Below are 23,895 nucleotides of genomic sequence, written 5' to 3' on the forward strand. Positions count from 1 at the left end.
GACATCCTACGGTTGTTGAGTGACATTCGAATGAGTTGGCGGTCATCCCGGTCAGTAGAGAGTAATTTCGCCCTCTGCCGGTCTGTAGCTTTGTTGTCCCCAATGTCTGCTGCTTGACCTTGTTCTTATGAACCGCCGTCTTTGACATTTTAAGGATGGAAGCAACCTGACGCTCACTGTATCCCTCTGCCAGTAAAGCCAGAATTGAACCCTCCTTTTCCTCACTCAAAACTTTCCTTTTCAACTCTTTTGGCATGGTCAATAGTTATTTTTTAATTAATATTACTTTTGAGGTACTATTAGCACTGTTTTTGCCATCCAGCTGGTCCTATTGCAAGAGGATAGTGATGCCCACAGCCGTGGTTTTTATACTTTTCCTCATTAAATATAATTTGGTTCATGTGATCACCTAATCAGTACCTAATTCAGTAGAATGAGGTGTGCCTGTGTTGGAATTCAACAGACACTGAAATGGAATGGCTGTCATACATGTAGAGATGCTGATTTAAGAAAAATGTACAGTGGTCTCTTCATTTTTTCCACAGCTGTATATAGGATATGTTTCTTCTTTTGTAGCATTGTGTGGTGATTTCCATCTACAGTATACATGTTACAGAGATCAGCACAGCAGGGCTGCCGGCAAAAGTATGGCGAGCTGGCATTTGCCCCAGCACTTTTAGGCGATTTAGTTTGGATTGCATTTTTCAAACACCTGAAACCTTTTTCCTGCAATCTAGAGCCACAATCATTATGCTTAAATCTATGTCAAAAATATCGTACTTTTTCTACATGTCTAAGTATACCTCTTGAGCTGTCTGTATCCTCCTGACTGGTGGATATTTTTTTAAAGAACTAAATATGTTTCCTGCATCTCTGTTAAAATCTGGGTAAAATATTAAAAGGAATGTGAGTCTTATTCAGTACATTTAGTAATTGCTACCAACCTGGATATGGAGTTGGTCCCCCTTTGCTGCTATAACAGCCTTCACTCTTCTGGAAAGGCTTTCCACTAGATGTTGGAACATTGCTGCGGGGACTTGCTTCCATTCAGCCACAAGAGCATTAGTGAGGTCGGGCACCGAAGTTGGAAGATTAAGCCTGGCTCGCAGTCAGCGTTCCAATTCATCTCAAAGGTGTTCGATGGGGTTGAGGTCAGGGCTATGTGCAGGCCAGTCAAGTTCTTCCACACCGATCTCGACAAACCATTTCTGTATGGACCTCGTTTTGTGCAAGGGGTCATTGTCATGCTGAAATAGGAAAGGGCCTTCCCCAAACTGTTGCCACAAAGTTGGAAGCACAGAATTGTATGCTGTAGCGTTAAGATATCCCTTCACTGGAACTAAGGGGCCATGAAAAACAGTCCCAGACCATTATTCCTCCTCCACCTAACTTTACAGTTGGCACTATGCATTCGGGCAGTTAGCGTTCTCCTGGCATCTGCCAAACCCAGATTCATCTGTCGGACTGCCAGATGGTGAAGCGTGATTCATCACTCCAGAGAACGCGTTTCCACTGCTCCAGAGTCCAATGGCAGCGAGCTTTACACAACTCCAGCCGACGCTTGGCATTGCGTATGGTGATCTTAGGCTTGTGTATGGCTGCTCGGCCATGGAAACCCATTTCATGATGCTCCCGACGAACAGTTATTGTGCTGACTTTGCTTCCAGAGGAAGTTTCAAACTCGGTAGTGAGTGTTGCAACCGAGAACAGACGATTTTTACGCACTACACGCTTCAGCGCTCGCCGGGCTCGTTCTGTGAGCTTGTGTGGCCTACCACTTTGCCGTTGTTGCTCCTAGATGTTTCCACTTCACAATAACAGCACTTACAGTTGACCGGGGCAGCTCTAGCAGGGCAGAAATGTGTTGAAGTGACTTGTTGGAAAGGTGGCATCCTATTACGGTGCCACGTTGAAAGTCACTGAGCTCTTCAGTAAGGTCATTCTACTGCCAATGTTTGTCTATGGAGATTGCATGGCTGTGTGCTCGATTCTATACACCTGTCAGCAGCTGGTGTGACTGAAATAGCTGAATCCACTAATTTGAAAAGTTGAATGCACCAATTTGTAAGTCGCTCTGGATAAGAGCATCTGCTAAATGGCTTAAATGTTAAATGTTAAATGTGTCCACATACTTTTGTATATACAGTGTAGTTATGAGGTTGGGAGATTGGGAACCTATCTGGGCTAACTAAAGCCAACTTCATAAAATTGCTAGGTGACTAGTAGTGTTAGCGATAAACAACTACAAAAAAGCTAACTATCTTAGCTGGTATGCCTGCTGGCAAGTTTGGTAGACATCTCAAGCAGTGCTTAAAAATGCAGAAGAATTAACGTTTTAATTTTTTCAAGGTTAGTAGTCATTTCAAGAGGTGTTTAGGATATGCAGAAAAATAAACATCTATTTTCGTTTACATAGAATTAAGCATATTTATTAAAAAGGCACATTTTTCCACCCCTCAGCCATCCTCACGGACTTTGTGCTCCCTCCGATTTTGGGGGTGCATGACACCCCTTGACGAAGTCCTGCCATCTGTCGTCACAAAAACAGAATTCTCCTGCTAAAATTGAAGGGAATCATACAGCAGATGGCGGAAGAGGACAACGCGTCCTCGCCACTCTGGAGAGGGAGTGAGAGAGAGTGGCACGAGTTTTCCAGTCAGCCACATTTTTCTCAGATCTGCAGTCACGCACCCTTGCTTCTCGACTCCCCAGCGCGAGCTGCTATGCAGCAGCCACTCCTTATTCTCCCTTTTGGCCGAAACCCGGGAGTGCCCTAGGCAACAGCTGTATGCGCGAGGCAGCAGGCATGCCCAATGACCATGCCCAGAAGCCGCGGTCTAGCCGGCAAGGGGCTCTGCAGAAGAGACCGCGTGCGGACTACTTTGAGAAAGGCGGGAATATAGGAGAGCACCGCTCTTTTCGCAGAGATTCAAAATGGGCTTCTGAGAAATAGAACAAACATGAATTTGGTATAACTATATGGACGTTAGATAAAGAGTGTACATTTGGGTCCATGTGTGATGTTAGGATTGGTTGGCTTGTGCACTGAATTCGTAGGTTACTGACCGTCGTAGGATAGATACTTTTATCCTCCCATTGGAGTAGCCTAGTTCAATGATGGAGAATGCGACGCAGCCCCAGCTGATGGTCAAGAGCGCAGAGAGTCCAGCGGAGGAGCTCTCCAAGATAAGCGACCAGGAGCTGCTCAAGTGGAGCAAAGAGGAGTTGGTGCGGCGGCTACGGAGGGCAGAAGCCGAGAAGATGGGCGTTATGCTTGACCACGGGAATTTGATTCGGGAGGTGAACCGGCGACTCCAGCAGCACCTGACCGAGATCCGGGGTTTGAAGGTGAGGCAGGTGTGGTAATGTCGGGCGCGCAACTTTGCGCACTGCTCTATGGATGTCTGACAGTCTTATGTTGTGTAGCCTTTCTAGGCATGTTTCCTAATGCAAAAAAGCCATGGTCTAATCATGCGTTAAAAAAGCTGTAGCCTATAGTCCTACCTCTGCAAACTCCTTGAAAATAATGAAGGTAGGTGGTTTGAAGGTAGCAATGTAGTCTTCAAGTAGCCTACATCATAATCCAACCCAATGATCCACTTGTTGCTTTTATGCTTTTCCTATTACATCTGGAACTGCTGAGGATATTTAAACACAACCACAAAAGTAAATTTTGGAAGGCCTATGATTTGTTTCAAAATCACAGTAAATGAATCATCAATAAAATACATCACCATCAACACACACACGCTCCCCCTCCATACACAATTGCGTGGTCAACATTTGTTATCAGAAGTCCCATATGATAAATTATATATCACCTCCTATGTGCTTTCTCCTATTTGTGTGTGTGTGTATGTGTGTGTATCCAGGATGTGAACCAGAAGCTGCAGGAGGATAACCAGGAGCTGCGGGACCTGTGCTGTTTCCTGGATGACGACCGTCAGAAGGGCAAGCGTGTGTCCCGGGAGTGGCAGCGTCTGGGCCGCTACAGTGCCGGCCTCATGAGGAAAGAGGTGGCCCTCTACCTGCAGAAACTCAAGGAGCTGGAGCAGCGCCAGGGAGAAGTGATCAGAGAGAATCTGGAGCTCAAAGAGCTGTGTATCCTACTGGATGAGGAGAAAGGGGGAGGAGGGGGAGGAGCAGGGCAGAGTGCAGGGTGCAGAAGCTCGATTGACAGCCAGAGTAGTCTGTCTCAAACTGGGGGGGCTACACTGGGCTTGCTCCGTGACGTGGGGGATGGGAGCAGCACCTCGAGTGCGGGAAGCACGGACAGCCCCGACCACCACCACCGCAAGCCCCTTCACCAGGGCTCCGGCCTGGGCTCCAACCCTGGCTCCCACCATGACAAACCAGAGGGCCCGGGCCTCGAGTCTACAGGCCGCCGCCACAGCTCCACCCCAGATTACCACACCTTCCCCCAGGCCTGCAGGCCCCGCGGGGGGTCCCTCACCAGCCCTGATCCCAGGGGCCTCCGGGGGCCCTGCAGCCCAGAGAAACACGGCATATTCCCTACACAACTGGCGGCTGAGGCCCACTCCAAACCCAGCAGTGCTGACATGCTGGCCCAGAAACAGCTTTTGGGGTCCGGGCAAGGGTTAGGGCCAAACCAAGGTTCGGGCCAGTCAAGTCCTGACCTCTCACGGAGACACAGGGTTAATGCGGTCGGGGTTGGGGCTGGATGTGGGACCACTGAGCCCAAACAGGCACTAACAGGGATGCCAGAGCACCTGAGGAAGGGTCGGGTGATTGTGGGGAGCCATGAAGTGTTACGACACCACAACCACAGCCCCAGTTCAGAGCACGGAAAGGGGAGGTACGGCAGCAGCCCCCCAGCAGGCAGGGAGTGGGGACAGAGGAGGACCACTGGAGACGAGTTGTCCCCTCACCACGGCAGCATCTACAATGGCATGAATGGTGAGTTTTTATCCAGAATTGTACTAATGCTTTATTTAATTATTTAACAGGGACAATATGTAGCTGAGGTGGTTCAAGGAACTATGCTTGTGTGATGTCTGAGACATTAACGCCATCTGAGACATAACACTCACGCCTAGGCTTTAGCTGAGTGGGCTTACAGTCTTTTGGTGTGCAGGCAATCTGGGTTAGCACACCCTGTAGCCCTCCAGGACTAGGGTTGGTGACCACTGTATATGGCTAGGTCAACCGTATAAATCAAATACAATTGTATTTGTCACATGCACTGAATACAAAAGGTATATACTTTAACTTGCTAGCTAAGTGGCTAGATGTCAAGATCAAGCTTGCTTCCATTCAACCACCAGAGCATTAGGTCGGGCATTGATGTTGGGCGATTAGGCCTGGCTCGCAGTCAGTGTTCCAATTCATCCCAAAGGTGTTCGATGGGGTTGAGGTCAGGGCTATGTGCAGGCCAGTCAAGTTCTTCCACAACGATCTCGACAAACCATTTCTGTATGGACCTCGCTTTGTGCACGGGGACATTGTCATGCTGAAATAGGAAAGGGCCTTCCCCAAACTGTTGCCACAAAGTTGGAAGCAGAGAATCGTCTAGAATGTCATTGTATGCTGTAGCGTTAAGATTTCCCTGAACTGGAACTAAGGGGCCTAGCCCGAACCATGAAAAACAGCCCCATAACATTATTCCTCCTCCACCAAACTTTACAGTTGGCACTATGCATTTGGGCAGGTAGCGTTCTCCTGGCATCCGCCAAACCCAGATTCGTCTGTCAGACTGCCAGATGGTGAAGCGTGATTCATCACTCCAGAGAACGCGTTTCCACTGCTCCAGAGTCCAATGGCGGTGAGCTTTACACCACTCCAGCCGACGCTTGGCATTGCGCATGGTGATCTTAGGCTTGTGTGCGGCTGCTCGGCCATGGAAACCCATTTCATGAAGCTCCCGGCGAACAGCTATTGTGCTGACGTTGCTTCCAGAGGCAGTTTGGAGTTCGGTAATGTGTGTTTCAACCGAGGACAGATGATTATTACGCTCTACATGCTTCAGCACTCTGCGGTCCCGTTCTGTGAGTTTGTGTGGCCTACCACTTTGCGGCTGAGCAGTTGTTGCTCATAGACTTTTCAATTCACAATAACAGCACTTACAGTTGACCGGGGCAGCTCAAGCAGGGCAGAAATTTGTTGAAGTGACTTGTTGGAAAGGTTACATCCTATGACGGTGCCACGTTGAAAGTCACTGAGCTCTTCAGTAAGGCCATTCTACTGCAAATGTTTGTCTATGGAGATTGCATGGCTGTGTGCTTGATTTTATACAGCTATTAGCAACGGGTGTGGCTGAAATAGCCGAATCCACTAATTTGAAGGGGTGTCTACATACTATATAGTGTCGTTTTGTGCGTAACAATAATATATCATAATACATTTAGTAACGCCCATTGTGTGCACTTCCAGTAATACCGTATACCCTGGTATGGTACAGAAATGGTATGACGGTATGAAAATCTGGGTACTGCTCAACCCTAGTAGTATCACCGTGGTTCAGCAGTAGTTACGGTGTTAGCAAAGCAGCAGTGATGTCACCGCTCTGTGGGATTCTCTCTCTGTGGAGTTGTGGTGGTGTTTGTGCTTGCGTGTGTGTGTTCGTTTGTGTGTGATTGGGGGAAGGCATATGATGTAACACTCCCCAGGGTGTCTGAAGTCAACACAGGTAACACAGCCGTGTGCGTTCAGGGCCGTGATTCAGGTAACACACACACACACACAGCCTGCAGTTGTGCCACTAAGCACAACAGGGTCCTGTCTCCTTGTTTCATTATTATAAAATTGATTATTAGCATCTTTTAGTTATTTTTCCGCACAGTTCCAGGGGCACGCGTGTGTGTCTAAGAGTTCAGGGAGTTATTTTGCGGCACTGTGTGTCCTGGATAAACACACACAGAGAGAGAGAGTGAGTAGGGATGTCCACTTAGTTAAATAAGAGGCTTTTATTTGACATTTAAATAACATTAAATCAAACAGATTTTCATAATAACCTTGACAAATCTTTGTCTTTTCATAGTAAAGGCCTCATTTATACCTAAAAATATATCAATTTCAGTGAGTGCATTGACTGAGGGACAGTAAGTATGCATGTTTTTGGGTTAAATTATGTCAGTGTGTCTTTACTTTTAAGAATGTATGTGCATATGTTTATATGTTTGTGAGACAGAGACAGAGCGATAGAGAGAGAGAGAGAGAGAGAGAGAGAGAGAGAGAGAGAGAGAAGCCTTGAGATGGTAAAGATTAGTGTAGTGCTGAGTGGATCCTGTGTGTAAGGCCATGGGGTTTGAGTCCTGGAGGTGAGAAGTTAGCCTGACGCTGCGTTTATCACCACAGAACTACACTAAGTAAAATTGAAAGTCACCCAGTAAAATACTACTTGAGTAAAAGTCTAAAAGTATTTGGTGTTTAATATACTTAAGTATCAAAAGTAAATTGAATTGCTAAAATATACTTAAGTATCAAAAGTAAAAGTATAGATCATTAAACATTAATTATATTATTAAGCAAACCAGATGGCACCATTTTCTTGTATTTTTAAAAAAATGTGCGGATAGCCAGGGGCACACACCAACACTCAGACATCATTTACAAGTAAAGAATGTGTTTAGTGAGTCCGCCAGATCAGAGGCAGTAGGGATGACCAATGGTGGAACAAGCTCCCCCACGACGCCAGGACAGCGGAGTCACTGACCACCTTGAGACACTTGAAACCCTACCTCTTTAAGGAATACCTGGAATAGTATAAAAGTAATCCTCCCCCCCTCCCCCACCCCCTCATAAAAAAAATGTTTAAAAAAAGTGGTTGTCCCACTGGCTATCATAAGTTGAATGACCAATTGACCAATTTGTAAGTCGCTTTGGATAAGAGCGTCTGCTAAATTATGTAAATGTACATGTAAATGTTCTCTTGATAAGTGTGTGAATTGGACCCTTTTCCTTTCCTGCTAAGCATTCAAAATGTAACGAGTACTTTTGGGTGTCAGGGAAAATGTATGGAGTAAAAAGTACATTCTTTTCGTAGTACAGATACCTCAAAAAATGACTTAAGTACTACTTTAAAGTATTTTTACTTAAGTACTTTACACCACTGATCTATGGATTTCACATGACTGGGCATTCAGATATGCATCTGTTGGTGGATCAGAAAACCAGTCAGTATCTGTGACCACCATTTGCCTCATGCAGCACGACACATCTCCTTCGCATAGAGTTGATCAGGCTGTGGATTGTGGCCTGTGGAATGTTGTCCCACTCTTCTTCAATGGCTGTGCGAAGTTGCTGGATATTGACTGAAACTGGAACACGTTGTCCTACACGTCGATCCAGAGCATCCCAAACATGCTCAATGGGTGACATGTCTGGTGAGTATTCAGGCTATGGAAGAACTGGGACATTTTCAGCTTCCAATTATTAACATGGGACCAACACTTTACATGTTGCGTTTATATTTTGGTTCAGTATAGATTAACGGGGGTGATTCCCCTTTTTGGGTGATGTAGTTGCTACCTTATTCAAAGATCTAAGAAGTATAATCCATTTAAAGGTAGACTCAGCGATATTACGTAGATGGAGAAAGTAAACCGCATAGTGGGTCAATGTGGTCCTCTGTAGCTCAGCTGGTAGAGCACAGCGCTTGTAACGCCAGGGTAGTGGGTTCGATCCCCGGGACCACCCATACACAAAAATGTATGCACGCATGACTGTAAGTCGCTTTGGATAAAAGCGTCTGCTAAGTGGCATATTATTATTATGTGAAAGCAAAGTGTTGCATCTCGCTTATCTCAATATCTCCGGTGCCGCTCATGGCAATGTCATTTAACTAAGTCTTAACATTCAGATCCATTTTTTATGAGAGGATTGATCATTTAGAGGCATATTGAACAGGGATTAGAGAGTAATTGAGAAGTGGGCCTGTGCTACTGTGTACGCTAGAGTTTAATATAGGGCTTTAGAAGGCACATCACTGTCAGAACAGGGTGTACAGTAAAGTATGAAGGGCTTGGAGTGTGTTCATATTTATCTCTCTCTCTATCTCAGCCTCACTCTCACTCTCATCCTCCTCTCTTTCTCTTTTTCTGTAATTTCCTTTACCTCATTCTTTCTCTCAGCCTCTCATTCTCTCTGCTCCCTCCCTCCCTGCTGTGGAAGCTGAGTTTACTGGGAAATGAATGTCTCTGTCTGGTGCTCACTCACCCTCTGACACCATGAGCGAACGAAGGGAGAACAGTCTTCAGGAGCTGCCGCCGCTTAACACTGCTCTCCCTCCCCCTTCTCTCTATATCCTCCTGCCTCTGTTTTTATCCCTTTCCTTCTTTCACCCTCTCTTTCTCCTCTCACCCCATAGTCTCTCAGTCTCAAATCACCCTACCTCGCTCTCTTCCTCCCAGCACCTTATTTTTTCTTCCCGTCTTCAAAACCCCTCTTTCTGTCTCCATCCCTTTCTTAATGTTACAGAAGCGATTGGGCTAATGCATACTGTGTGTGGTCTGGTCTGTTGGTCTCCGGGTTATAGGCACATAGAGGCACCAGTTAGCCTGGCTGGTGTTCTGCCATTGTATGTGTCTGTGACAATCCTGTTCCCTATGTATGTGTGCAGTGTGTGTGCCTTGTGTTGTGCTCTATCAAATTGAATTCAATTGTATTGGCATGACTGTTGCCATAGTGTTAAATAACCTGGTTAATCACAACAAGCAATTAATGAATGCTTTATCACATTTTTCAAAAGCCTGAAGGTAACATGCTGTATGGTTTCCATGAGCTCTAGCCATGTCTGTGTGTCTGTGCTCTCTCTGGTCTCCCTCTGTCCTGCCAACTGTACATGTACATTCAGCATAGCAGTATGTGCTGTAGTCTCTGGCATGGGTAAATCTTCATTATAAAACAGAGCTTTGTCGACAAGATCCAGCACCTTAACAAATGATGGCCATTAACAGAATGGCTGTGCTGTGTTCAATAATTGAGAAGGCCAGCCTTGTGGTAATCAGTAAACATTTCCGAATGGTAAGAGTTTCTTTCAACCAGTTTTTGTATGCATTGTAGTTGCTTTATGGACATCAGCTGGGCCTGTGTAGGTCAGACAATCACTATATTTCCTACAGAGAGGGTGGTGATATAACCAGCTCCACACACACCTCACTGGGACTGCCTCTGGGGAGCTTCAACCTTTATCATAGTTAGAAAAGTGCTACCTGAGTCAGGGATGTGTTTGTCTGTGTTTGCGCGCGAGTGTGTGTGTGTGTGTGTGTAACTGCACAGCGCATACCTCCTGACAAGGTCCCCTTGAATCTGCCCTCTACCGCAACACACATGCACATATTCACACACGTAGGTACACACACACATACACACACACACACACACACACACACACACACACACACACACACACACACACACACACACACACACACACACACACACACACACACACACACACACACACACATTCTCCCTGGGGGCAGCCAATCCAGTGCTAGGGTGTTCAACCATGAGGACATGGGCTGTGACCTGGACTACCTTGAATAAGCACCTTACAAATAATTGTATTGTTTGGTCTATTACCCGTTAGAAATGCATTCATAGGCTAAACCTCTGTGATATATGGCCAAGAAAAGAGAAACCCACACACTGCTCTTGTAACACTTGTTTTATAAGCCCAGAATATCACTTTGCGCACCCCGCAACAGTCATCAAGGTTAGTTGGGGAACATATATGTTCTCTTTCATTCTGTTTCATTCCATTATATGCCTATTCTTACTATAAAATATAAGTTTGGGGAAGCTAATTTTCACTATAAAAATTCACCTTAATAAAGTATTCCATTCCTCATCGCATTTGCAAACTTACAGTATGTAAGAGCCCATTATTCGTAATGTGATGAGTAGATTGGATAGTCATAATTTAGGCTAATAATATAACTCAATCACAGTGTCACGGGCGTTGAAGGACGGGTCAGACCAACGCGCAGCGTGAAATGCATCCATGTTTATTAAACCGTATAAACATACAAAAACAACAAAAGTCAACGAAACGTGACGTCGGAAGGCTATACACACAAGCCCAAACTCACCGAATACAAACAAGATCCCACAACACAGGCAGGAAAACTGGCTGCCTAAGTATGATCCCCAATCAGAGACAACGAGCGACAGCTGCCTCTGATTGGGAATCACACCGGGCCAAACATAGACGTACAAAACCTAGATCTAAACATAGATCTACCATAACATCGAACTAAACATGCACACCCTGACCAAACTAACTAGAGTTATATAGGTCAGGGCGTGACGGTACCCCCCAAAGGTGCGGACTCCGGCCGCACAAACCTGACTTAAAAGTGGAGGGTCCGGGTGGGCATTCCGCCTCGGAGGCGGATCCGGCTCCGGGCGTGACGACCTCATTCTCTCAGCCTCCCCGTTGCGCCCCTGGTCTGGTCTGGACCTCAGCGCGCTGCTTCCCCTCACCTTCCTCCCACGATGCACCAAGCCCTGTCTGGACCCTGGTGTGGGAGACCCCGAACCTGGAGAGGGGCTGACGTCTGGGTCTGGACTGGAGCCGCTGACCGGAGCTGAACTGGACCCCGGTGGAGCGGACTACTCTGGCTCCGGAGTGGATCCGCTGACCGGGGCTGGACTATGCACCGGTGTAGCCGACTGCTTTGGCTCCGGAGTGGAACCATTGACCGGAGCTGGACTAGGCACCGGTGGACTGGACTGCTCTGGCTCCGGAGTGGAGCTGCTGACCGGAGCTGGACTAGGCACCGGTGGAGCGGACTGCTCTGGCTCCGGAGTGGAGCTGCTGACCGGAGCTGTACTAGGCACCGGTGGAGCGGACTGCTCTGGCTCCGGAGTGGAGCTGCTGACCGGAGCTGGACTATGCACCGGTGTAGCCGACTGCTTTGGCTCCGGAGTGGAACCATTGACCGGAGCTGGACTGGGCACCGGTGGAGCGGACTGCTCTGGCTCCGGAGTGACAGCTGCTGACCGGAGCTGGACTGGGCACCGGTGGAGCGGACTGCTCTGGCTCCGGAGTGGAGCAGCTGACCGGTGCTGGACCAGGCACCGGTGGAACGGGCACGGGCCGTGCCGGACTGGAAACATGCACCACTGGTCTGGTGCGAGGAGCAGGCACGGGCCGGATCGGACTAAGAACACGCACCACTGGTCTGGTGCGAGGAGCAGGAACTGGCCGGGCCGGACTGGGAACACGCACCACTGGTCTGGTGCGAGGAGCAGAAACGGGCCGGGCCTGACTGGAAAACGCACCACTGGCTTGGTGCGTGGAGCAGGCACGGTCAGGGACGGATTGGAGACACGCACCACAGGTCTGGGGCGAGGAGCAGGAACGGGCCGGGCTGGACTGGCGACACGCACCACTGCCTTGGTGCGTGGAGCAGGCACGGGCCGTACCGGACTGGGAACACGCACCACAGGCTTGGTGCGAGGAGCAGGAACGGGCCGGGCCGGACTGGGAACACGCACCACTGGCTTGGTGCGGGGAGCAGGCACGGGCCGTACTGGACTGGGAACACGCACCACTGGCTTGGTGCGAGGAGCAGGTACGGGGCGTCCCGGGCTGGCGACACGCACCACTGGCTTGGTGCGGGGAGCAGGCACGGGCCGTACCGGACTGGGAACACGCACCACTGGCTTGGTGCGAGGAACAGGAACGGACCGTGCCGGACTGGGAACACGCACCACTAGTCTGGTGCGAGGAGCAGGAACGGGCCGGGCCGGACTGGGGACACACACCACTGGCTTGGTGCGGGGAGCAGGTACGGGGCGTACCGGGCTGGCGACATGCACCACTGGCTTGGTGCGGGGAGCAGACACGGGCCGTACCGGACTGGGAACACACAACACTGGCTTGGTGCGAGGAGCAGGCACGGGCCGGGCCGGACTGGGAACACACACCACTGGTCTGGTGCGAGGAGCAGGAACGGGCTGGGCCGGACTGGGGACACACACCGCTGGCTTGGTGCGAGGAGCAGGTACGGGCCGTACAGGACTGGTGAGGTGCACTGGAGACCATGAGCGTTGAGCCGGCACAACCCTTCCTGGCTGGCTGCCGACTTTCGCACGACACGTGCGTGTTGCTAGCACAGGACGTACAGGACTGTGCCGGCGCACTGGCGACACAGTGCGTAGCTCCGCATAACACGGAGAGTGCATGGTCACACGCTTCCTAGCGTGAGTACGGGGAGTTGGCTCTGCTCTGAACCCAGGCTCCGCCAACCACACCGTGAGCCCCCCCAAAAAACTTTATTGGGGCTGCTTCTCGGGCTTTCGTCGTGACCGCGTCCTCTTGGGTCGACGTTTCTCCTCACCTGCCTGGGCTTCCTCCTTCGCCCAGGGTCCGCTATCGGCTACTCTCTCCTTCTTCAAGTCCATCCCTTTCAGGGCCTCCATCTGCTTGGCCAGATCCTCTCTTATCTCCCCCCCAAGTCCATGATCTCTGCTCCACTACCTGTGTCCAGGGTGTCTGCTGCTCCTGGGCACGCTGCTTGGTCCGTGTTTGGTGGGATCTTTTGCTTTTGTCACGTTCGTTTAAGGACGGGTCAGACCAAGGCGCAGCGTGAAATGCATACATGTTTATTTCAACGATAAACACACGAACAAAACAACAAACCAACGTAACGTGAAGTCCTCAGGCTAAACACAAAACAAGCCTACACACGGAACAAGATCCCACAACTAATGATACAAACAGGCTGCCTAAGTATGATCCCCAATCAGAGACAACGAGCGACAGCTGTCTCTGATTGGGAATCACACCCGGCCAAACATAGAAATACAACACCTAGAACGAGAACATAGACAATACAACATAGAACTCCACACCCTGACTCAACATACTAGAGTCCCATAAGTCAGGGCGTGACAGATATGCCTGGCTGGGGCTTTACATTTCACTGACAGTCGCAAGTCAACAATAATCTTCCCATATTGTGCACGCTGCCTTTCCTTCCAACTGTAGGCAATGCGAGTTAAAACAATCCAAAACGTATTTTTTTTAAAGAAGTGAATGATCCAATGTGGACAAATCATGCTTTAGTAGCCTATTTTTAATGGTTATATTTATTTCTGTATAGACAGGAGTAGGGTAATTAGGCTATATAATTTTGGCAATTTAATTAAATTTACTTTAGGGAAAGCTTAGCTTCCCCTAGCCTTATGAATGCACAGCCTATGCACGGGGTTATAGGAGTGTTTATTCTCTAAATAAACAAATTAAATAGGGCCTAGACTACAATACAGCACAGTAAAGCAGAACATTTATATGTTTGATTTTCATTTATTTATTATGCACTTAATAAAAATAGATATATATTATGCCATTTATTTTGTATTTTTTTATCAAGGCAGGGCCCCCAGTTACCCACGTGGGCCTCCTACCTCCTCTCTGACCCCCATCTGATGATTAGCAGAGCGGCAGCAGGCAGAGAACAGGCTCCTGAGTCCTCCTGTGATTGACGGTTGCCGTAAAAAAGAAAAAATGCTACATACAGTGCATTCGGAAAGTATTCAGGTCCCTTCACTTTTTCCACATTTTGTTACATTACAGCCTTATTCTAAAATGGATTGAATAATTTTTTTTATCTCATCAATCTCCACACAATACCCCATGATGACAAAGTAAAAACAGGTTTTTAGACATTTTTGCACATTTAGAAAGAAATAACAAATCTGAAATGTCACATTTACATAAGTATTCAGACACTTCACTCAGTACTTTGTTGAAGCACCTTTCGCAGCGATTACAGCCTGGAGTATTCTTGGGTATGACGCTACAAGCTTGGCACACCTGTATTGAGTTTCTCCCAATCTTCGCTGCAGATCCTCTCGCTGCACAGCTATTTTCAGGTCTCTCCAAAGATGTTAGATCGGGTTAAAGAGCGGGCTCAAGGACATTCAGAGACTTGTCCCGAAGCCACTCCTGCGTTGTGTTGGCTGTGTGCTTTGGGTAGTTGTCCTGTTGGAAGGTGAACCTTCACCCCAGTCTGAAGTCTTGAGCGCTCTGGAACAGGTTTTCATCGATCTCTCTGTACTTTGCTCCGTTCATTTTTCCCTCGATCCTGACTAGTCTCCCAATCCCTGCCGCTGAAAAACATCCCCACAGCATGATGCTGCCAGGTTTCCTCCAGACGTGACGCTTGGCGTTCAGGCCAAATAGTTAAATCTTGGTTTCATCAGACCAAAGAATCTTGTTTCTCATGGTCTGAGAGTCTTTAGGTGTCTTTTGGCAAACTCCAAGCGGGCTGTCATGTGCCTTTTACTGAGGAGTGGCTTCCATCTGGCCACTCTACCATAAAGGACTGATTGATATGGGCCCCGTGTAGCTCAGTTGGTAGAGCATGGCGCTTGCAACGCCAGGGTTGTGGGTTCGATTCCCACGGGTAGCCAGTATGAAAAGAAGAAGAAGAAATGTATGCACTAACTGTAAGTCACTCTCGATAAGCGCGTCTGCTAAATGACTAAAATGTAAAATGTAAATATTGGTGGAGTGCTGCAGAGATGGTTGTCCTTCTGGAAGGTTCTCCCATCTCCACAGAGGAACTCTGGAGCGCTGTCAAAGTGACCATTGGGTTCTTGGTTACCTCCCTGACCAATGCCCTTCTCCCCCGATTGCTCAGTTTGGCCGGGTGGCCAGCTCTAGGAAGAGTCTTGGTGGTTCCAAACTACTTCCATTTAAGAATGATGGAGGCCGCTGTGTTCTTGGGGATCTTCAATGCTGCAGACATTTTTTGGTACCCTTCCCCAGATCTGTGCCTCGACACAGTCTTGTCTCGGAGCTCTACGGACAATTCCTTCAAACTCATGGCTTGGTTTTTGCTCTGACATGCACTGTCAACTATGGGACCTTATATAGACAGATGTGTGCCTTTCCAAATCATATCTAATCAATTGAATTTACCACAGGTGGACTCCAATCAAGTTGTAGAAACATCTCAAGGTTGATCAATGGAAACCGGATGCACCTGAGCTCAATTTCGAGTCTCATAGCAAAGGGTCTGAATACTTATGTAAATAAGGTATTTATGTTTTTTATTTGTAATACATTTGCTAACATTTCTAAAAACCTGTTTTCGCTTTGTCATTTTTGTGTATTGTGTGTAGATTGATGAGGATTTTTATTTATTTAATCCATTTTAGAATAAGGCTGTAATGTAAATGTGGAAAAAGTCAAGGGGTCTGAACACTTTCCGAATGCACTGTATATAATATATATGTATAGATAATATATAGAGTATATATTTCATGTAAAAAAATTAAAACACACACATATATATATATATATAGTACCAGTCAAAAGGTTGGACACACCTACTCATTCAAATTTTTTTTTTTTTTTTTTTGACTATTTTCTACATTGTAGATTAATAATGAAAACATAAAAACTATGAAATTACACATATGGAATCATGTAGTAACCAAAAAAGTGTTAAACAAATTACATTTATTTTGTATTCTTCAAAGTAGTGACCCTTTGCCTTGATGACAGCTTTGCACACTCTTGGCTTTCGCTCAACCAGCTTCACCTGGAATGCTTTTCCAAAAGTCTTGAAGTAGTTCCTACATATGCTGAGCACTTGTTGGCTGCTTTTCCTTCACTCTGCAGTCCAACTCATCCCAAACCATCTCAATTGGGTTGAATTCGGGTGATTGTGGAGGCCAGGTCATCTGATGCAGCACTCCATCACTCTCCTTCTTGGTCAAATAGCCCTTACACAGCCTGGAGGTGTGTTGGGTCATTGTCCTGTTGAAAAAGAAATTATTGTCCCACTAAGCGCAAACCAGATGGGACGGCGTATCGCTGCAGAATCCTGTGGTAGCTATGCTGGTTAAGTGTGCCTTGAATTCTAAATAAATCATCCCCACACCATCACACCACCTCCTCCATGCTTCACAGTGGGAACCACACATGCGGAGATCATGCGTCTCACAAAGACAAATTTGGAATCCAGACCAAAGGACAGATTTCCACTGGTCTAATGTCCATTGCTCGTGTTTCTTGGCCCAAGCAAGTCTCTTCTTATTATTGGTGTCCTTTAGTAGTGGTTTCTTTGCAGCAATTTGACCATGAAGGCCTGATTAATGCAGTCTCCTCTGAACAGTTGATGTTGAGATGTGTTTGTTACTTGAACCGTGAAGCATTTATTTGGGCTGCAAATTCTGAGGCTGGTAACTCTAATGAACTTATCCTCTGCAGCAGAGGTAACTCTGGGTCTTCCTTTCCTGTGGTGGTCCTCATGAGAGCCAGTTTCATCATAGCGCTTGATGGATTTTGCAACAGCAGTTGAAGAAACTCGTAGTTCTTGACATTTTCCGTATTGACTGACCTTCATGTCTTAAAGTAATGATGGACTGTCATTTCTCTTTGCTTATTTGAGCTGTTCTTGCCATAATATGGACTAGGTCTTTTACCAAATATGGCTATCTTCTGTATACCCCCCCTACCTTATCACAACACAACTGATTGGCTCAAATGCATTAAGAAGGAAATAAATTCCATAAATTAACTTTTAACAAGGCACACCTGTTAATTGAAACACATTCCAGGTGAGTACCTCATTAAGCTGGTTGAGAGAATGCCAAGAATGTGCAAAGCTGTCATCAAGGCAAAGGGTGGCTACTTTGAAGAATCTCACATTTACAATATATTTGTTTAACACTTTCTTGGTCACTACATGATTCCATATGTGCTATTTCATAGTTTTGATGTCTTCACTATTATTCTACAATGTAGAAAATAGTAAAAATAAAGAAAAACCCTTGAATGAGTAGGTTTGTCCACATTTTTGACTGGTAGTGTAAATATACACTACCGTTCAAAATTTGGGGCTCACTTAGAAATGTCCTCGTTTTCGAAAGAAAAGCAAATTTTTTGTCCATTAAAATAACATCAAGTTGATCAGAATACAGTGTAGACATTGTTAATGTTGTAAATGGCTATTGTAGCTGGAAACGGCTGATTTTTAATGGAATATCTACATAGGCGTACGTAGGCCCATTATCAGCAACCATCTGGCCTGTGTTCCAATGGCACGTTGTATTTGCTAATCCAAGTTTATCATTTTAAAAGGCCAATTGATCATTAGAAAACCCTTTTGCAATTATGTTAGCACAGCTGAAAACTGTTGTGCTGATTAAAGACGCAATAAAACTGGCCTTCTTGAGACTTCTTGAGCATCAGCAATTGTGGGTTTGATTACAGGCTCAAAATGGCCAGAAACAAATAACCTTCTTCTGAAACTCTTCAGTCTATTCTTGTTCTGAGAAATGAAGGCTATTCTATGCGAGAAATTGCCAAGAAACGGAAGATCTCGTACAACGCTGTGTACTACTCCCTTCACAGTACAGCGCAAACTGGCTCTAACCAGAATAGAAAGAGGAGTGGGAGGCCCCGGTGCACAACTGAGCAAGAGGACAAATACATTAGAGTGTCTAGTTTGAGAAACAGGCGCCTCACAGGTCCTCAACTGGCAGCTTCATTAAATAGTTCCTGCAAAACACCAGTCTCAACGTCAACAGTGAAGAGGCGATTCCGGGATGCTGACCTTATAGGCAGAGTTGCAAAGAAAAAGCCATATCTCAGACTGCCCATCTTAATATTTTATTTTTATTACCCAGTCTGAGATATGGCTTTTTTTTTGCAACTCTGCCTAGAAGGTCAGCATCCAGGAGTCGCCTCTTCACTCCAAGTATCGATTTGCAAAAAACACAACAAAAAATACCTTTTAATTTATTAATAATTTTTTTGCTACTGTACTGAATGAAGGCACCGATACCTAACGCTAGTCAGCTGTAACTGCGCCAACACTTTGGTATTTTTCATCCTATAGCTTGTTCTCCATCTTCTTTTTAAATAGTGAGCAAACATGTTTTCAATACTTTTATTTCCCTGACTGATCAAAACAAGTTTTCTCATGCTCTCTCGTCTCTCTGCAGCAGACATACTATATATTGGGCAATATGTTTGGAAAATCAAATCGCAATACAATCACAGTATCGAATAGCAATAATTATAGAATCATGAAAATCTTCGATTTGGGGGGGAGGGGGAACAATGCAAATATTCCGGGTAGTCATTTGATTAGCTGTTCAGGAGTCTTATGGCTTGGGGGTAGAATCTGTTAAGAAGCCTTTTGGACCTAGACTTTTTTTATTTTTTTATTTTATTTTATTTTTTAGGGGGTAGATCAGCTTTAATATTGCAGATATATTGTAACTTCCATCAATGTAATTGTCTGCATCACTTCCAATCCCCCATATGTTTTTTTTTTTTTTTCGCTCGCATATATATATATACATATATATACACACATACATACACATACAGTGGGGGAAAAAAATGTATTTAGTCAGCCACCAATTGTGCAAGTTCTCCCACTTAAAAAGATGAGAGAGGCCTGTAATTTTCATCATAGGTACACGTCAACTATGACAGACAAATTGAGATGTATTTTCTCCAGAAAATCACATTGTAGGATTTTTTATGAATTTATTTGCAAATTATGGTGGAAAATAAGTATTTGGTCACCTACAAACAAGCAAGATTTCTGGCTCTCACAGACCTGTAACTTCTTCTTTAAGAGGCTCCTCTGTCCTCCACTCGTTACCTGTATTAATGGCACCTGTTTGAACTTGTTATCAGTATAAAAGACACCTGTCCACAACCTCAAACAGTCACACTCCAAACTCCACTATGGCCAAGACCAAAGAGCTGTCAAAGGACACCAGAAACAAAATTGTAGACCTGCACCAGGCTGGGAAGACTGAATCTGCAATAGGTAAGCAGCTTGGTTTGAAGAAATCAACTTTAGGAGCAATTATTAGGAAATGGAAGACATACAAGACCACTGATAATCCCCCTCGATCTGGGGCTCCACGCAAGATCTCACCCCGTGGGGTCAAAATGATCACAAGAACGGTGAGCAAAAATCCCAGAACCACACGGGGGGACCTAGTGAATGACCTGCAGAGAGCTGGGACAAAAGTAACAAAGCCTACCATCAGTAACACACTACGCCGCCAGACGTATCCCCCTGCTTAAGCCAGTACATGTCCAGGCCCGTCTGAAGTTTGCTAGAGTGCATTTGGATGATCCAGAAGAGGATTGGTAGAATGTCATATGGTCAGATGAAACCAAAATATAACTTTTTGGTAAAAACTCAACTCGTCGTGTTTGGAGGACAAAGAATGCTGAGTTGCATCCAAAGAACACCATACCTACTGTGAAGCATGGGGGTGGAAACATCATGCTTTGGGGCTGTTTTTCTGCAAAGGGACCAGGACGACTGATCCGTGTAAAGGAAAGAATGAATGGGGCCATGTATCGTGAGATTTTGAGTGAAAACCTCCTTCCGTCAGCAAGGGCATTGAAGATGAAACATGGCTGGGTCTTTCAGCATGACAATGATCCCAAACACACCGCCTGGGCAACGAAGGAGTGGCTTCGTAAGAAGCATTTCAAGGTCCTGGAGTGGCCTAGCCAGTCTCCAGATCTCAACCCCATAGAAAATCTTTGGAGGGAGTTGAAAGTCCATGTTGCCCAGCGACAGCCCCAAAACATCACTGCTCTAGAGGAGATCTGCATGGAGGAATGGACCAAAATACCAGCAACAGTGTGTGAAAACCTTGTGAAGACTTACAGAAAACGTTTGACCTGTGTCATTGCCAACAAAGGGTATATAACAAAGTATTGAAAAAACTTTTGTTATTGACCAAATACTTATTTTCCACCATAATTTGCTAATCAATTCATTAAAAATCCTACAATGTGATTTTCTGGATTTTTTTCCCTAATTTTGTCTGTCATAGTTGACGTGTACCTATGATGAAAATTACAGGCCTCTCTCATCTTTTTAAGTGGGAGAACTTGCACAATTGGTGGCTGACTAAATACATTTTTTCCCCACTGTACATACATATGTGACTTGGCACGCCGGACCTAGACTTGACACGCCGGTACCGCTTGCCGTCCGGTAGCAGAGAGAACAGTCTATGACTAGGGTGGCTGGAGTCTTTGACCATTTTTAGGGCCTTCCTCTGACACCGCCTGGTATAGAGGTCCTGGATGGCAGGAAGCTTGGCCCCAGTGATGTACTGGGCCATACGCACTACCCTCTGTTGTGCCTTGCGGTTGGAGGCCGAGCAGTTGCCATACCAGGCAGTGATGCAACCAGTCAGGATGCTCTCGATGGAGCAGCTGTATAACTTTTTGAGGATCTGAGGACCCATGCCAAATCTTCTCAGTCTCCTGAGGGGGACTAGGCTTTGTCGTGCCCTCTTCACGACTGTCTTGGTGTGTTTGAACCATGATAGTTTGTTGGTGATGTGGACACCAAGGAACTTGAAGCTCTCAACCTGCTCCACTACAGCCCCGTCGATGAGAATGGGGGCGTGCTCGGTCCTTCTTTTCCTGTAGTCCACAATCACACTATAGATGTGTAGTCGATGTCTTTTGAGAGCACTTACTTAATATTCTGTGGGCCTTAGTGGAGGGATCTCAGTCTGTCAGCCAGTCAGTCAGTGAGGCGTGGTGTCGGTTGCTGTGTAAATAGGGCATCTTTCTCCATGTTGGGTGCCCAGGGTAAGAGGCATTAGCATTGGAGATGTGACACCCAACAGGCCCTGCTGTATGTTCAGGCTGCTTCATGCGCCATAGGTTTCCCCTCCAGTAGCCTGCTCCTGTACCTGTGGGCCTGATGTGACATCACAGCACCGCTCTGGTCTGTTCTGATCTGTTTAGGAAGTTAAATTGCAGTATGAACCTAACTGAATTTAGAGGGCTTTTGAATTGTTCTCTGGGTTTCAATGAGTAGTGGAGGGAGGGAGGTGGTGGTGTAAAAGGGTAAACATCGGCTGCTTTAGCGTCAAGCTGTTTCTCTGCCTCTTTCTCTATCTCTCTCTCGCTCCCTCTCTCTTTCACTCTCTCTTTCCTTCTTTCCCTTCCTTCCATCTCCCTCACTCTCAGAAACTGAAGTAATTTTCTGAGAAAACCTCTTATGTGCCCAGCTGTTGGTAAGAGGAAGCCCAGTTCTCTGAATAATCAGTCTGGTACACTGAGCAGTAAGGCCATGTTCTGTGTTTCCTCCTCCGCTTGTTAACACCCTGACCAGTGTCTCAAAATACCTTGGGATGTTAATAAAGGTGGTCCAATGCATACAACGCTGTTAGCAGCTGTCCAATAAGGATGAATATGTCTGATATCACGGTAGGGAGTCATCAGTGTGACAGGCCTATAATGGCTAATTTATAAAGGCCAATTGTAATTATTACCAGAGTTGCATTCATATGCAATATGGAATTGGGACTAGGGAGAGTGAAAAAGCATGAGCTTAGTCACCCCACAAAGCATTGCCAGGACAGCCCTTCATTTTTTGCTTTGAAATTCTGAAGTCTCTATTCAGAACTGAGTCTCTATTCAGAACTGAGTCTATATCAATTCCCAGGTGTGTAAGAGAGGTAAAACAGTCCCCTGTGCCATTTTCTGTTTCCCCCTGCCACCTCAGTTGCCATCTGTGGAGAAAAGTACAGTACATCCACATAAAACAATGGGAGTGGAAAGAGTTGTTGTGCTTCGACTGTAAAATATTGTTACCTAACAATGGCATGCGATGTGTTTTGAGTTTAAGTGTTACCCCTTCACTGCTGCTGCCCATGGGGAGTACCAGTGGAGGGGCAGGAGGGGGCTTTTGCCAGATTAGAATAATGTAGCGTAAAATATGCCCCAAATTGTATTATTCTAATTCTATGTTTAACTGCCCTCTTAAAGGGTAATTCCACCAGTTTTTAACCTCATAATCATTATCTCCAGCACCATGCCAATGTTTACATACGTGAAAACTGCACATTTCTATGTTCTGTAGTTAAAAAGATAAGAAGAATGGTTTTGAAAGTGCTACTCGATGACATCATCGAGTTGCATTAAAAGTAAAACCACATTTTTTGAAAATATCTAATTTACATAAGGATTCACACCCCTGAGTCAATACTTTGTAGAAGCAACTTTGACAGCGATTACAGGTGTGAGTCTTTCTGCGTAAGTCTCTAAGAGCTTTCCACACCTGAATTGTGCAACATTTTCCCATTATTATTTTCAAAATTCTTCAAGTTCTGTCAAATTGGTTGTTAATCATTGCTAGACAACCATTTTCACGTCTTGCCATAGATTTTCAAGTAGATTTAAGTAAAAACTGTAACTCGGCCACTCAGGAACATTCGCTGTCTTCTTGGTAAGCAACTCCAGTGTAGATTTGGCCTTGTGTTTTAGGTTATTGCCCTGCTTAAAGGTGAATTAATTTCCCAGTGTCTGGTGGAAAGCAGACCGAACCAGGTTTCCCTCTAGGATTTTGCCTGTGCTTAGCTCTATTCAATTATTTTTTTATCCTGAAAAAGACCTTTATCCTCAGTCCTTAACGATTACAAGCATACCCATAACATGATGCAGCTACAACTATGCTTGAAAATATGGAGAGTGGTACTTAGTAATGTGTTGTATTGAATTTGCCCCAAACATAACACTTTGTACTCAGGACAAAAATTGCATCGCCACATTTTTTGCAGTATTACTTTAGTGCCTTTTTGCAAACAGGATGCATTCTGTACAGGCTTCCTTCTTTTCACTCTGTCAATTAGGTCAGTAGTCCCGTGTAGCTCAGTTGGTAGAGCATGGCGTTTGCCATGCCAGGGTTGTGTGTTCGATTCCCACGGGGGACCAGTATGAAAACATTTATGCACTCACTAACTGTAAGTCGCTCTGGATAAGAGCGTCTGCTAAATGACTAAAATGTAAATGTATTGTTGGGTGTTGTTGTTGATCCATCCTCAGTTTTCTCCTACCACAGCCATTAAACTCATGGTGAAATCCCTGAGCGGTTTCCTTCCTCTCCAGCAACTGAGTTAGGAAGG

General features: G+C 45.9%; 1 protein-coding gene across 1 annotated transcript in view; it reads left to right on the forward strand.

Moving 5' to 3' along the window:
• The first annotated feature begins 2,724 nt into the window (after positions 1 to 2,724).
• The window catches only part of LOC121582995 (coiled-coil domain-containing protein 85A-like), a 34,398-nt gene continuing 13,227 nt past the window's right edge, over positions 2,725 to 23,895 (forward strand). The window contains exons 1-2 of the mRNA XM_041899203.1: positions 2,725 to 3,348; positions 3,873 to 4,917. Coding sequence (XP_041755137.1) covers positions 3,115 to 3,348; positions 3,873 to 4,917 — 1,279 coding nt within the window. The 5' untranslated portion in view covers positions 2,725 to 3,114. The remainder of the gene's footprint in view (positions 3,349 to 3,872; positions 4,918 to 23,895) is intronic.

This window comes from Coregonus clupeaformis, chromosome 1 (genome assembly GCF_020615455.1).
Source record: "Coregonus clupeaformis isolate EN_2021a chromosome 1, ASM2061545v1, whole genome shotgun sequence".
Classification (NCBI taxonomy): Eukaryota; Metazoa; Chordata; class Actinopteri; order Salmoniformes; family Salmonidae; genus Coregonus; species Coregonus clupeaformis.